General features: G+C 45.4%; 2 protein-coding genes across 2 annotated transcripts in view; one reads left to right on the top strand and one right to left on the bottom strand.

Annotated features, from left to right (window-relative positions):
* The window catches only part of LOC138965984 (uncharacterized), a 194,852-nt gene that overhangs the window by 102,203 nt on the left and 76,903 nt on the right, over positions 1–15,746 (bottom strand). The gene's annotated exons all lie outside the window — the stretch shown is intronic.
* The window catches only part of LOC138965983 (uncharacterized), a 64,850-nt gene continuing 50,776 nt past the window's right edge, over positions 1,673–15,746 (top strand). Inside the window, exon 1 of the mRNA XM_070338068.1 lies at positions 1,673–2,346. Within this exon, the coding sequence (XP_070194169.1) occupies positions 2,226–2,346 (121 nt within the window). The 5' untranslated portion in view covers positions 1,673–2,225. The remainder of the gene's footprint in view (positions 2,347–15,746) is intronic.

Genomic DNA, 15,746 nt, shown 5'->3' with positions numbered 1-15,746 from the left:
ACTTGCATTCTCCCAGTAAGGTAATACATTGTACTACGTTGCAAGCCCCTGGAGCAAATTTTTGATTAGTGCTTTTGTGAACAAGAAACAATTGACAAATGGCTCTATCCCATCTCCCCCCTTTCCCCGTCGCGATATAACCTTCGTGGTTGAAAACGACGTTAAACACCAAATAAAGAAAGTAAATAAAGAACATTTACATTGATAGATGCCTGAGTACACACAGTGGACCCGAACACCCACAGTGCAAGAAAGTTTTGACAACAGCTCTGTGCTTGCCCTAAACGTCACATCTATCGTAGAATTCGAGTGGTTTGAAGGACCCCAATACAACATCTGCAGTTGGAATTCGGATTCAGTCGCAAAATAAAACAAACATGAGGTTAGGACGTTGGCCTTTCGCGGAGAAGGTTTGGCGTTTGAATCTGGAGTGTAAAGGTGGAGGTTTTCTGATCTCCCAGGTCAACTTATGTGCAGACCCGCTCGTGCCTTATCCCTCTTTGTGTGTACTCACAAGACCAAGTGTGCACGGAAAAGATCCTGAAATCGAAGTCAGAGTTCTCTGGGTTACAGAAACACGAAAACTCCAAGCAGGCATCACTCGGAATCGGAGTATGAAAACGGTCTTTCATATAAAATGCCCACTCATGTCTATTTGTATTCGTCGCAGGCCCACAATTGCAGAAAAAGAAAACGCAAAATACTTCATGTGCCAGAGAAATTCAAGTCTTATGTTCTGAGGCAAAGCCATTAGGGGCATGCTCCCGGGTTTTACCCGGACTTTAGACGAGATGCACAAGTGTATGCGTTTTTTAAGTGGTATCAGCCATCTGCACTTATGACAGAATGACCGATGTATTGTATGTGCCTCTGTGGTGACACGGGGGTGGGACATTGATGCCGTCTCTGGGTCTGCACACAAAGTTGACCCGTGTTCGTCCCGGCCCAGATTCAAACCCGCGACCCTAGCATCGCAAGTCCAGTGCTCTACCACCTGAGCCACCCGGGCCCCCCTTCATGTGCCTATTGAGGTCTAACGAATGATGTATCACAACGTGCGCGGTCGTCCTTGACGGTCAAGAAAGCCGCGAGCGCCGCCGCGATCATTGCGCAGACGACACTTCTAGACCGCCAATCTTTTTTGTGCGCATCACGTGCTCCACATAAATCGGCCGGAAACGAAGCAATTGGGAAACCTGGATATTATCGTCGCACTATCAACATTCGTCCCATATATTTTCACGTGCCTATGCTCGAGCTGCACCTTCTTGTGTCCCACCGTGACGGCGGTGTCCTGGCAGATTGGTATTTCCCATGAATTGTCCCGCACGCACAAAACACTGCACACTACACCCGCCCCACGGCGCTTTCACAAGCTGGCAGAAGAAAGTCTTATTACAGTACAATGATATTTTTATACCACCGTTGATACTCGTCTTGCACATGAGCGTTTGGTAGTGTTTACACCCGGAGTTTCCTTACCTTTTGGGAGACTTGAACGAGGGCGCTTGTCCTTCAACGCGACTAAACTTGAAACTGGTTGAAAAGCACTTTACAAGATCGGAGCTTCCCTCTTCTTCGCTGATAATAAGTGACAAGGATTTGATTGTAGCGAGGCGAGGAGTCGCAGTGGTGGTGGTGGTGTTTATAGTTGTGAGCCGCGTAAAGCGACATTTCTTGCGTGTTGACATTCGCGGACCTGGAAACATGGAGGCTTGGCTCTACCGCCGCGCGCTCGTTCCCCACGACTGACAGACGACACGCGCACGCACACTGACTGACACACCGGCGCATCATCACCGGGAGGATAGTATGTAGGTTTAGACACTGTCACAGCCGGTAGAGCAACTTCTCCCAGTTTGCCCTCCCCCCCTCCTTCTCTCCCGCTTTTACCTACAGTCCGCTGCGTCACCGCAAACTTTCTCTCGCTTCACTTCAACGCGACAGTCGCAGCGAGCTAGTGAGTGCGCTGAGCTTTAGCCGCTGGATATTCTTGCCTACACTTCGGTGCTCGGCGGCACTTGTGTTCAACCTGTACCCGTGTTGCTCACCTTAGCAAGGCTTGGAGGGATACGGGACACCTGCATCGTTTTGGACCTCGTGTAATACCATCGATTCCGTTGTGGAAGTGGTTCCGTGGTGATAGGGTTGTGTTGGGTGTGAGAAAGAAGAGCAGTGGTGTTATGGAGAGGGGTGTGTGGGGTAGGTGAGTCTCTCTACCCGCTATGGAGTACCCGGAATGGGTGACCCAGACGGGCACCCCACTGGGCACCCCCCGGGCACTGGATGACCATTCCCCCAAGAGCCCCATGCTACACTATGAGGAGGCCAGACTCAGGGATACAGGTGAGAACGCTTGTCTGAAAGATTACCTGCAATTACGGTGCAGGTAAATACACATGGCACAGTACTAGCTTGTTACAACAGGTACAAATTGTTTTAAATTGTTAGACACATGGTAGGGCACTAGCACAACTACGGGGCACAGGTGAGAAACGCTTGTCGCAGAGTTTACCTGTAATTAAGTTGCACGTGAAAAAGTTGGCACAGTGCTAGCATGTAACCACAGACAAACCACAGTTTTACACATCCAAGAACATATCACACCACATTGACTCATTATTTCTGTATCAGTCTCAAGCTACAACATTTTTTACTACATGTCGTTGGTACATAACGATAACAGTTGACACTATCACACGCACGCACAGCACTTTCATGTACGTGTAAGACAGGTGTGAAAAACAGTGTGACTGTGCCAAGGTTGTGGGTGGGTACACGTGGGGTAACTCAACTGTCACAAAGCCCATCCCTCCCTTGCCAGATAAGAGTAAGAGTTTTTACGATGCTACTGTTATACTTTGTAACTTGCAAACGTGTTGCATTCCTGCCCTGTCAGGAACAGGTAACGTAAGTCACACTCACACACCGCATCTCTCTTCCAAAGATGTGAAACTATCTTTTATTCGTCATGAACAACAACAACAACAACATCGAATCGTTTCCAGAAAGATTATAACAAATGGAAGCTTTACCATCAGGACAAAACAGCGCTTTCCTTCGGATTCAAAACTAATGTGTTTCAGTCAGTTTATACGACTCCAGAACCTTTAAAACCACCCAGACATAAGCATGACAGAGGTGTGACCGTGTGAACTTGTCTCCACTGCACTCGGGCTCTCCCCTGAATTATGATTATACTACGGTGTGGTCCTGACCCTATTATTATACATTGTATATTAGTCAGCGCTGGGACGTGTGTACGCGTAGGTGTAATATGCTTACTTAGCTTAGAGCGTGGAGTTACGGCCGAGAGCACACACAGGTACATAAACAATATCGGATTTCGTTCTCCGCTTTGAAAACTGGCCGCGCAACTCCGGGGCAATGTATACTGAGTGTTGGTTGAGTTACACCACTAACTCATGATCGAAATCTTCAGTGGCGCTGTTGGTAAGATTGTCCGTATTAGGGGCATGTGTTGTTGAAAACACGCCAGTAGTAGCACAAGAAACAGAAGTGTACTTAACAGCCTGAGTGTGTACTGTATTAGGGGTATGCTTTGTTGACAACGCGCCCTCAGAGGTACCAGAGACGGTATTGTACTGTGCACTCCCTTGTAGTGGCACATGTAGTACTAAAGTGCTTGTATGACTTATGATGCATGACAAGCAACATTCTGAAACGGAGAGGCCTTTCTGAAATGACGTGGGACTTCCTCCAGATAATCATGAGTTTATTTTGTTGAATCATTATCTCTGAACAATCAGCATAACGTATTGTGCAAGTTTTTAAAAGATGTAGTTGTACACAGTGAGCGAGGAGAGAGAGAGAGAGAGAGAGAGAGACAGAGAGAACTTGCTCTGTGTTCAAAACGCATGGAGCGAGAGCGAGAGAGGGAGAGAGACAGAGAGAGAGAGCGGGGGTAGGGAAAGAGTGTTAAAACTTGCTCCTTGTTTTAAACGCATTCCGTGGCAAAGACCGGCACGGTTGGCCTAGTGGTAAGGCGTCCGCCCCGTGATCGGGAGGCCGTCGTGGGTTCAAACCCCGGCCGGGTCATACCTAAGACTTTAAAATTGGCAATCTAGTGGCTGCTCCGCCTGGCGTCTGGCATTATGGGGTTAGTGCGAGGACTGGTTGGTCCGGTGTCAGAATAATGTGACTGGGTGAGACATGAAGCCTGTGCTGTGACTTCTGTCTTGTGTGTGGCGCACGTTATATGTCAAAGCAGCACCGCCCTGATATGGCCCTTCGTGGTCGGCTGGGCGTTAAACAAACAAACAAACAAACCGTGGCAAAGGCAAAACTGTATCCAGCACTTCTTTTGCATACAAAATAGGTAGTACCCCCTCCATTCATCGCCGTCTCCACCCCCACCCCTGTCGATGACTCTCTGTCTGTACACTAACATTTCAATCCCAAGACGAACAGCGTGTCAAACTGGTCACAGAAACCTGAACCAGTTTTTTTCCGTTCAGTGAAATCTTGGCCGACAGCAGTTAATTTTCATGTGTGTGGGCGTGTGCATGCGAGCGTTTGTGTGTGTGTGTTTGTGTGTCTGTGTGTGTGTGTGTGTGTGTGTGTGTGTGTGTGTGTGTGTGTGTGTGTGTGTGTGTGTGTGTTTGTGTGTGTGTGTGTGTGTGTCTGTCTGTCTGTCTGTCTGTCTGTCTGTCTGTCTGGGTACAGTTGAAAGCTGAGAACCTTGCAGTACTTCAGTGAAATTAACCTGCCCACTACAGGAAATGTGGGGGAGGGGTGTATTAGTGCTGTTCAAATAAATCTTGTTGTGTTATGGCTTGACAAAAACGGTAAATATGGCGACTTCCCCCTTCACTTGAGGATGTTTTTGGTGCAAATGTGAATAGGCTTGGTTAGATCATCATAATCCTAACATGTCATTGCTTATGATCGAGTAGGAGCTAGGCCTATACTATATATATATATATGTGTGTGTTAGTTCACATCCTTTAAGAAACTTACTTTTTCTGTTATTGCCTTCGGCTAAATGAGTATCAAGAATGTGTTGAAATCATTGATGCGTATAGATGTTAGGCCCAAAAAAAGAGAGGTCTGTTTACGGTAACATAGGCCAAAAAAATAGGGTCGGTAGGTCGGGATTTTTTTTCCATTTTTTTTCTTTAAAAAAACCATATTTTTACGTTAATTTGCAAAAAAAAGAAAAGATTTTTTTTTTCCCAAATGCCAAAAAAAGTCTAGGGTCGCGCGAAAAAAATAGGGTCGGTCGGGTTACCGTAAATAGACTATTTTTTTGTTGTTGCCTTATCGGTTTGTTAAAATCTGTGTGTATGTGTCCTTGAAATCTTCAGGAAATGTTTTGGATTGACAAAAATGTATAGATGACCTCTCGCACATACACACGCACGAACGCATGCACGCACGCACGCACGCACGCACACACACACACACACACACACACACACACACACACACATACACACACACACACACTGGCCCTGACACACATGAAAAGTATACTACCCTACTTCCCAATCCTCCACCCAATCTCACCAACACACTATACTACCCCCCCCCCCCCCTACACACACACACACACACACACACAAACACGCCTGCAGAACTGAAACCACTTTGCAAGCCACTATCTTATTACACCCCCGGTATAGGGGTGTGTATAGGTTTCGGTGTTTGTTTGTTTGTTTGTTTGTTTGTGTTCGCATATATATAGATCTCAAGAATGAACGGACCGATCGTCACCAAACTTGGTGAACAGGTTCTATACATTCCTGAGACGGTCCTTACAAAAATTGGGACCAGTCAAACACACGGTTAGCCGGGAGTTATTGGTGGATTAAAATTATACAAGGACTTATAGAGGGACATCTTAATGGTCAAAGGGAAATAACCATTCTCACTCAGTCACTGCCACCAACTGAGAAGGTTATTTCCCTTTGACGGGGGTGTTTTTCCTACCTCGGAGGAATTTCTTGTTCTTGCTATACTTTAACTTATGTTCCGCCCCAGTGTCGTTGTAGCCAGAAGGCAAGAGGCTTACGTAGCAATGATTCATGCGCGGATTCGTCGGAGGCAAAACTGTAGTGTAGACGATCAGGCCAAGGACTTTGATGACTGACGATTAAATCATTTAAATCCCTCGTTATTCAAAAGTGGCGCCGTCCCGGCTATAGCAGTGTTGCCACTGTTGGCTCTTTTGCCACGCGTCACGTGAACGATCGCGTGGTTGTGGTTTTGTGATCGGGGTGCCCTGCCGAGAAAGTTAATTCGAATCGAATGGGTTTTATGTGGCTAAGCGTTGTTGTGAGTGAATCATTTGGATTTTAAATCTGATTTAGGGGGGAATACATTGGGAGCTGTGGACATATAAATACCGGCCAAGATGATGCAATAGTGGACTTGTTTGAAGAATTGTCCCTGTATCGAGGACTGAACTGCGACATACGGTTATTTTTGTAGGTGCAATAGTATAACACTTTTGGGTTTTTTGGGGGGGAGGGGGGGGGAGGGGGGAGAGGGGGGGTGGGGCACGAACACACAGTATCGTTTGTAAGATGACTAAAGTATTTTTTGTGCGAACAAATTGATGAGACTTAAGAGACATAGAAATCCCCCGTTTGGTTAGTTCGTGCATTTTGACAGGTACGAGTCAGGAGGTCGAGGAAACTATAATTATGTCTGTTTGACAGCTTATCGTCGGGTGAATAAGCAGACGTGCATTTGTGAGTTTCAGTTTCAGTGATAGTTATTTATTTTCGTTTCTCGGGTTTTATGTGTGAACATTTCCTTCCACTGAGTTTGTTTTGTGTGTGATTATTACTGATTAAGTAATACATTTCCTCAAAGATACGTCAAGTTTGGAGAAAAAAAATCACGCCATGTCGCTTTCGTACTAGCTCAAATTTGTGGAGTCTTTCTGAGCAGTTCTTCATGATTCATGTGTCCACACTGCTAACTGTTGTGGTGCCACAGACATTAGATCATACGAAGCTCTACTTGAGCTTCAAGACATTTGAGGTCCTCTCTCTTTCACTTTGTTTCTTTAGCTCAAGGTCTGAGGAGAATATATGGATTGACTAGTTGAGTTGTACGTCCTCTTAGGACCAGTTGGCCTATCTTAAGACAGGAGAATGTAGGCACTAACTATTTGAATTTTAAGTCCCCTTGTACTGTTGACCGATCTTAAGACAGGAGAATGTAGGCACTATAACTAGTTGAATTTTAAGTCCCCTTGTACTGTTGACCGATCTTAAGACAGGAGAATGTAGGCACTAACTAGTTGAATTTTAAGTCCCCTTGTACTGTTGACCGATCTTAAGACAGGAGAATGTAGGCACTAACTAGTTGAATTTTAAGTCCCCTTGTACTGTTGACCGATCTTAAGACAAGAGAATGTAGGCACTAACTAGTTGAATTTTAAGTCCCCTTGTACTGTTGACCGATCTTAAGACAGGAGAATGTAGGCACTAACTAGTTGAATTTTAAGTCCCCTTGTACTGTTGACCGATCTTAAGACAGGAGAATGTAGGCACTAACTAGTTGAATCAGTTTTAAGTCCCCTTGTACTGTTGACCGATCTTAAGACAAGAGAATGTAGGGATATTGTTGCAGAACGCCTTGGTAACAGAACTAACTACGCTTTCTTCCAGCGACTAGGAGTTGACAGGTAACCTGTATGACCCCAACAGTTTGCTGTCTCGTTAGTGGAGGGATCCAGTCCAATCCCCCAACGTCCAACGGTTTGTTCGGCAAGGCCCTCGGTGAATGTCAACGAGCGTGGTACTTATTTGAAGGCGCCCTGCGAGTGTAAACAGCACGATAAGCACTGTCTCTTTCTGTGTCACTGAGAGCAAGCAAGAATTTGCAGAGTTTGAAATCCTTACTGGAATCTCAGCTTTTGTGTACGACGTCAAAAATGAACCCACAAGCTTTTCTTACTAATCCAAGAAGCTGCTGGTGAAGAAGTGTAGCGGTAACCGATGAGCTGTGCAGTTATGACCCTTTCAGCTTGGATCGATTTTACAGAAGTAAAGGAATCGAATTTCTAAATCAAATTCTCACTTTTCATCGCGATTTTGCTGTATGTAATGCACACTGGCAGGGCTCTCTTCGTCTGCAAACTTTGGAAACTTTCAAAAACTTCTTGACAATTTGAACACTAAACTTGAATATTACCCCGGCTGTGTGTGTGTGTGTGTGTGTGTGTGTGTGTGTGTGTGTGTGTGTGTGTGTGTGTGTGTGTGTGTGTGTGTGTGTGTGTGTGTGTGTGTTTGCAACATTTTCATGGTAGGCTTTGTTTTCTTAACCACTAATACGTCAGATGTCGAGACGATGGTCACGGTCGTGATTTTAAACCCGCTAAAATGTGGACCGTCCTGCGCTGGTCAGTGGCGATCTGGCGATTAAGGGGGTTCCACATGGCCTGGCCAAAGCCCGCTACACTGACTGGGATTAGAGTCTTGAGACGTCAGGGGTTTAGCCGTGTTGGATTAGAGGGCTATAATGAGCCCTTCAACTTTTTGGCTGGACAGGATTTTAATCTCTTGTGGGGGGCTCGTTCTTCCGTCTCTATTTGGTTTAAACATAAGTTTATTTTAACAAAAGTTACAATCATGACATGTCTCTATTTTTGTTTCTTGCGGGGAAGGTTTCCATTCTTCTTGCTTGTTTCCTTGTTCCTGATGTAAGAGAGGTTTGCTCAGCGGGAAGAAAGCATTGACTACCGTCCGAACGAATGGCTGCACGCATCTATGATGTTGTGAGGGGTTAGACACTCGCTAGGTTAACTAAGGGCTTGCTTGCCTGGTCGACCTACATGCTCTGACGTGATTATTTTGCAGACGTTGTAGGTATATCTTCAAACCACGAACAAGAAGAAGACATCTTCAATCATCAACTCAGCCATAGTTCAGAGAGAGAGAGACAGATAGAGAGAGAGAGACAGGCAGACAGAGCGATTCAGAGAGAGAGCGAGAAGGGGGGAGGGGGGGCAGAGAGAGAGAGGGGCTTCTTTTTAATCTACGGACATTGATGCTGACGAATAGGACCAATAACTGATCGCTTCATCCCAACTGTCACTCATCTCGCCACAGGACTTGAAAGCTAAACTGGCGTCAATCACACTCAACCATTGACAGTTCCGTAATGTCCAGCACACCGCCCTGGCATTAATAGGTTGCTGACCGCTACGTACCCCAGCCCTGAAGCAGTATTGATTGTTCGCGCAGTATTTAACTGTTTAACGGCTGATAGAAATGACCACCCTCTAGATAACGACTACCTAACTTTAGCGTCTCTCCCCTAGTCCTGGAGTACCGTTCTTAAATATATATAAAGAGAGATCTTAGACCCCCCAAAAAAATAGTCTGTTTACGGTAACCCGACCGACCCTATTTTTTTCGCACGACCCTAGACTTTTTTTGGGCATTTGGGAAAAAAAAATTCTTGTTTTTTTTTGCAAAATAACGTAAAAATATGGGGGTTTTTTGGGGAAAAAAATCCCGACCTACCGACCCTATTTTTTTGGCCTATGTTACCGTAAACAGACCTCTTTTTTTTTGGCCTTATATAAACCTCTAGATAGGCGTATCCTCACCCTAGGCTGTAAGCAGAGCACGTTCGACTCGTTACCATTTAAAGTGACCCCACTGTGCAGAGGAGAGAGGTGAGGCTTGCGCTTACTGCCCCTTTTTGTGGCTGTGGTTGCCCCCTCCCTTTAGTCCACTGCACTACACTAGTTATCAAGAAACTGCCTCCTGTATGGAGGCATAAGGTCGGAGACTGCGGTCTCTCTCCTATCACTTATTACTATGACATTCTTGCCTTTTGTAAGGCTTGGGGTTCGGCTGGTGTCTTATGTCCCTCCCCCCACCCACCTACATATTCTTCTTTGATATGCTCCGGCGGAGCATGCTCTAGCAGCAAAGCATCATAGCTTATGAATTACAAGTCATATTACGGAGGCGCTAGTACATATTTCTTCACCACGGCCTTCGTGGCTTACATCTTAATCCTTTTTATTTAAAAAAAAGTTTTTAGATTTATTGTTCGTGTTCTTCTTACTTGCTCATCTATTTGCTTTTATTGGTGATCCTGAAAGGTTCTACCTTTTTACTCGTTTTGAATAAAGTTCATTTTACAAATCTGTTATTCAGGATATAGAATACAGACTTATAATTCTTACTAAGCAACATCTTAACTACTTTTCATTTTAACGAATTCCACAGAGCATCATCATCTCAACCTCACCCCTGCCTTCCTCTTTTTTTTCTCTTTTTTTTTCTTTTTAAAAGCGGACAAACACTCAAGTCCTTAATGGCTAAAAACAGTGGGACTTTTAATGTTTATGTTACTATCAGAAATGACCATTGCGACTGAAAGTATCGATGAGACGACCGACGGTTCTTTCTTTATTTGGTGTTTAACGTCGTTTTCAACCATTCAAGGTTATATCGCGACGGAGACGACCGACGGTAGGTGTAGCTACTGTCGATCGAACCTGAACTGGCGATCATCTCTCGATAGCGACCACTGTGTGTGTGTGTGTGTGTGTGTGCGTGCGTGCGTGCGTGCGTGCGTGCGTGCGTGTGTGTTGCTGCGTGTTTTGACTAAAACGGAAAGCAACATGAACAAGCAAACAAACACATAAGGCAGAACACTTCAAGAGTTGGACACAATCCTATTGAACAAGCACAGCCAATCATTGGAAGATATAATATCAAGTTTGCTGCACACGTTTGACTGATTTACTTTACGCTAGAAAGACCACTAAAACAGCACAGCGGGGGGGGGGGGGGGGGGGGTGGGGGGGGGGGGGGAATACTTGTAGATTGAAAATGCCAAGAAAAATCATAACAGCATCTGGCGCAGAAGGGGTGAGCAAAATCCAAACGGTAGCCAGCCAGCCAGCCAGCCAGCCAGCCAGCGAGTGAGTGAGCGTGTCAACAAAGAGCAGAGCCCGCCTTGTAAATCAATGGAAACTTGAGAGACTTTAGTTTGATCACGGGGAACCGGCACGGTTGGCCTAGTGGTAAGGCGTCCGCCCCGTGATCGGGAGGTCGTGGGTTTGAACCCCGGCCGGGTCATACCTACGACTTTAAAATTGGCAATCTAGTGGCTGCTCCGCCTGGCGTCTGGCATTATGGGGTTAGTGCTAGGACTGGTTGGTCCGGTGTCAGAATAATGTGACTGGGTGAGACATGAAGCCTGTCAGTGCTGCGACTTCTGTCTTGTGTGTGGCGCACGTTATATGTCAAAGCAGCACCGCCCTGATATGGCCCTTCGTGGTCGGCTGGGCGTTAAGCAAACAAACAAAGAAAAGAAAGATCACGGTGTCGGCTTGAGCTTTAAATTAGATTATTAGCCATGTGCTCTTTTATGCAGGATTTATAGGCAGTTACAGTGAGCCGCTGTGATTGAGGTGAAGGTTTTGAGGGCAGCGTGCCGGGGACAGGAGGGAGGTGAAGGTTTTGAGGGCAGCGTGCTGGGGACAGGAGGAGTGGGGGTTGGGAGATGTATGGCGTAAGGATGATCAGAGAAATCAATAAGCCGTTAGTTCCTTTCTGTTCACTTTTTCTGGACATATTATGTATCATAAATAATGATGTCCATAATGATCTCGTCTAGGTGTTGGCCACCTAGTCAATGATGTCCATAATGATCTCGTCTAGGTGTTGGCCACTTAGTCAATGATGTCCATTATGATCTCGTCTAGGTGTTGGCCACTTAGTCAATGATGTCCATAATGATCTCGTCTAGGTGTTGGCCACTTAGTCAATGATGTCCATAATGATCTCGTCTATAAGGTGTTGGCCACTTAGTCAGTGATGTCCATAATGATCTCGTCTAGGTGTTGGCCACTTAGTCAATGACGGCGAACTTAAAAGCTTTTGTTGCAGGCATTATGAACGTTGACACGTAGAAAGGTTTTTCTGTTGTTTTATTACACACTGAGTAATCGCATATGATAATATAATTGTGCTGTTTTGTACAAGCGCTAACAGCGCGGTTAGGTTTTTTTTATGTTTATTGTCATGACTAATAAAAATGTACCGCAGAAGCAGGTGTTGGTAAAACAAAACCAGAACAGCAGAAAGCAAAGCCCTATTACTGTTAGTGTCAGGCGCATGGCAGCCTAGCCAGCTGTTGGCAGCATCTGTGTTCGTTATGTTTAATAGCAAACTATTGCTGCCGTCGGCAAAACTGAATTCGTTGCTGGTGATGGTGGCATCACATTTGTTACGTGCAAAGAATTCATTAGTATGACTTCCGGAATGATGCATCATTGGCACGTGCTCATTCAGCACAATACAGTGGAGCCCCTGTCAAGACAGACCCCCACACACCCCATCCCCTCCTCCCCGATGTTACCACTCTCTCCTTGTTAACCGTGTTTTCTCAGGATTTCAGTTTATAACATCTGTAAATTTACCCCCATTTTAAGACTTGATCTTCTTGGGTTCTTGACTGTACAGTGCACAATACCTGTATCGAAGTTGTTCGCGTGCTCTCATTTTTGAGCTCGCAGGTATTATGCATGGGCCGGGAGCAACTTTACTCCTGAATTCTCGCCTTTGTCAACATTCTGAGATCGCATGATTTTGAGCTAACCGGTGTAATGAAATAACTTCGCTCTTTTTTTCCCCCTGGTAATCACATGAGCCGCTTTGTGTTTCTCGTCAAGGCAGTAGTGCTGACGACACGATTATCGATCGGAACTTTGTGACCTTGCCACCTTAGAAAAACGCCGCCAGCGCGCTGGGACATTCCGCCGATCGAGTGCAGTGCCCGATAATTAAAAGTGGGCCGTGGATCTGCAAGCAGGTGTGGGGAAGGGAGGGGGGGGGGGTGGGGGTGGAAACACAGAAGCAAGCACGTACACCCGCGTGGACACAGACACACAAAATCGCAGGCACCCAGTCTCAGATATTTGCACACACGCTCATGCTCATGTACTCTCTCTCTCTCTCTCTCTCTCTCTCTCTCTCTCTCTCTCTCTCTCCTCTCTCTCTCTCTCTCTCTCTCTCTCCTCTCTCTCTCTCTCTCACTCTCTCTCTCTCTCTCACTCTCTCTCTCTCTCTCTTTCTCTCTCTCTCTCTCACTCTCTCTCTCTCTTTCTCTCTCTCTCTCTCACTCTCTCTATCTCTCTCTCACTCTCTCTCTCTCCTCTCTCTCTCTCTCTCTCTCTCCTCCTCTCTCTCTCTCTCTCTCTCCCTCTCTCTCTCTCTCTCTCTCTCTCTCTCTCTCTCTCTCACACTCACGTACGCCCGCGCGCACGCACGCACACGCACACTCACACACGAACATCAGAGAGAGAGATAGAGAGATAACGACTCATGCCTAGAAGAAACTTCACTTCAAAGGAAAATGATGCAAACTAACGCTGCTTTGTCATCTCTTGTGGTGTTTTTGATTAGTTCTGGACGTGAATGATTGTTTTTGTGCTTGTCGTCTGCTCAGATTCCATCGCATTCCCCGGAAGCCCATCGGACAAGCATTGGGGTAAAATAGCGGAAAGTGGGAATCGATAAATTCCTTGTTTGTGGGGCAGTGCTTTTGTTCCCCGGGGCTAGGTCCTCCAGAGAGAACGGGAGGTAGGGGGAGAGAGGGGGAACAAGGGAGAGAGAGGGGGATATACAGAAAAAGGGAGGAAGAGGAAATGGAATTGAAGCGCAGCTGGTCAATTGAAAAGAAAGAAAGAAGGGGGTTCTTGTCACGGAATTATTAAAAGCTTGATCTGTGGTTGCTTTGACCTTGAAAGTCATCATCAGTCAATGTGGTTGTTGCTTTGACCTTGAAACTCAGAAAGTCGTCGTCAGTCAATGGGTCATGATAAGTTGTCCTTGAAAACCCCAAGTTCAACGTCAAGATACAGCTTAGATCAAATGTGCACCCGGCCGTTTCCATAGCTGCGCGGTAGTCAAGTATTGTATGAAGTTCCTTACCTAGCAGAGACCTAGACAATCCTGAATGGTAGTAAAACTCTTGATGGCACCATCACATGGAGGTAAGAAAAAAATCTGCCTCGGAGAGAGTATGACTTTCGACCTTGGAAAAAGTGTGTGGATTCGTAGCCATCGTAGATGTTTTGCTCGTTAGCTGACGCTTACTGCATGTAGAGCGCTCTCTTTCTCTGTGTCTGTCTTTCTATTCGTCTAGATATATGTCTATCTGTCCCTCTCTCTTTATCTCTCTGACTCTTTCCCACTCGTTGTGTGAGTGTGTTTGTGTGCGTGCGTGCGGGCATGTGTGTGTGTGTGTGTGTGTGATCAGGACTATATAGGTGTAGGTTACAACACGAGTGGTTTTTTATATGGCTTGTATTTCAGTCAAGACCCAGCGGATGAATATCATCGGGAGACACGAGCCTTTGGCGAGTGGCTCTCGATTGATATTCCCGCTGGGTCTTGACTGAAATACAAGCCATATAAAAAACCACGAGTGTTGTAATCTGTATATCCCATTCTACCATCAAACACAAAGTGTAGACTACTAGCGGCACTGTTGCGATCTGTGGAGTGTGAAACAGTGTTTTCAGCGAGACTTGGCCTTTTTGCAACCTTAAACTAAGTGACCGTCGCTGAAAAAATAAAACGAATGAGTGCATCTATAAGTACGCGGTAACACTACTTTCAGACCGTTTAAAAGCTTTAAGTAAAGGTTCATAAGTTGCAAGAAAGTAATGAAGTCTTATAGAAATCCATTTAGTTGAAGCGCACAATTCTTTTGCGTTTCAGGTCGGCGGAACGGGGAAACCGGTTTGGCCCCCATTTGGCTTACTCGACTCGATTCAGAATCGATTCCACGTTGTTTTTTTCGAACGCATTATTATACAATTAGTCTTATTGACAGAGAAGCAAATTTTAGGGAACACATATGTAGATTTATATAACCATTTGCTCCCTATTTGAAATGTATCTACATGATAAACTGTTTTGCGAGTGTGTTTGCATGAACCTAAACTGGTATGGGTGCGAGGAAAACAGGACCCAAGTCTGTCACCGCCGCTTGATTGCATTTTGAAAGAATATGACTGGATTACGGAAAAATACACACATGTTAAGTTCTTAGATACCTTCATCGCCAATGTGGACTTACTGCAGAGCCAAGCAAAAGAGTAGACTTGCTCGCAAAACACGTGAAACAGCTGATGATAGCGAAGCCCAACCGTGCCAGGCAAGGACGGTCTGACAGATTCTCAAAAGTCGTCTGCTAACGAAGCAAGGGGAGGGTACTCGTGTTTTTGTTTTGGTTCGCTAGCATCTGGTTATCTTGTAAGTTGAATGTTCGTTTTTTCCCACCTGCATTGCTTTCATAATGAAAGAAACGTTTGCTTATTGCATCTCATACATCAGATCAGTTCTGAGATTCATTTTTGCGTGCAACTGATATGGTTTTCTGAGCCGTGCAATACGATTTTGGAACTTCATACAAATGTGTCACATTGTTCGGCGCGAGGTCAAAGGTCGGGAGCAAAGTAGTTCTTCGCCCAAATCGGAATCTGCACTATCATATATTTTTTTGAGTCCATGATGTATTTATTGAGCTCTATAAAAATACAACATATATACCCATACTGAAGTAACAGAGACAAAGAAGGGAGGTCATGGGATATATTATTGTATGCCTGTTTGGCTCGCTGCGAGAGACATAACACTTCTTTTGCTCTACACTTGCTGCGATTCCATAACTTGATTGAAATACACGAATGAGACCACGAATATTTGGTCTCCATCTTTCAATATCTGTTAGGA

The sequence above is a fragment of the Littorina saxatilis genome, linkage group LG5 (assembly GCF_037325665.1).
Source record: "Littorina saxatilis isolate snail1 linkage group LG5, US_GU_Lsax_2.0, whole genome shotgun sequence".
In the NCBI taxonomy this organism is placed as follows: Eukaryota; Metazoa; Mollusca; class Gastropoda; order Littorinimorpha; family Littorinidae; genus Littorina; species Littorina saxatilis.
This window is presented reverse-complemented; position numbering and strand designations above follow the sequence as displayed.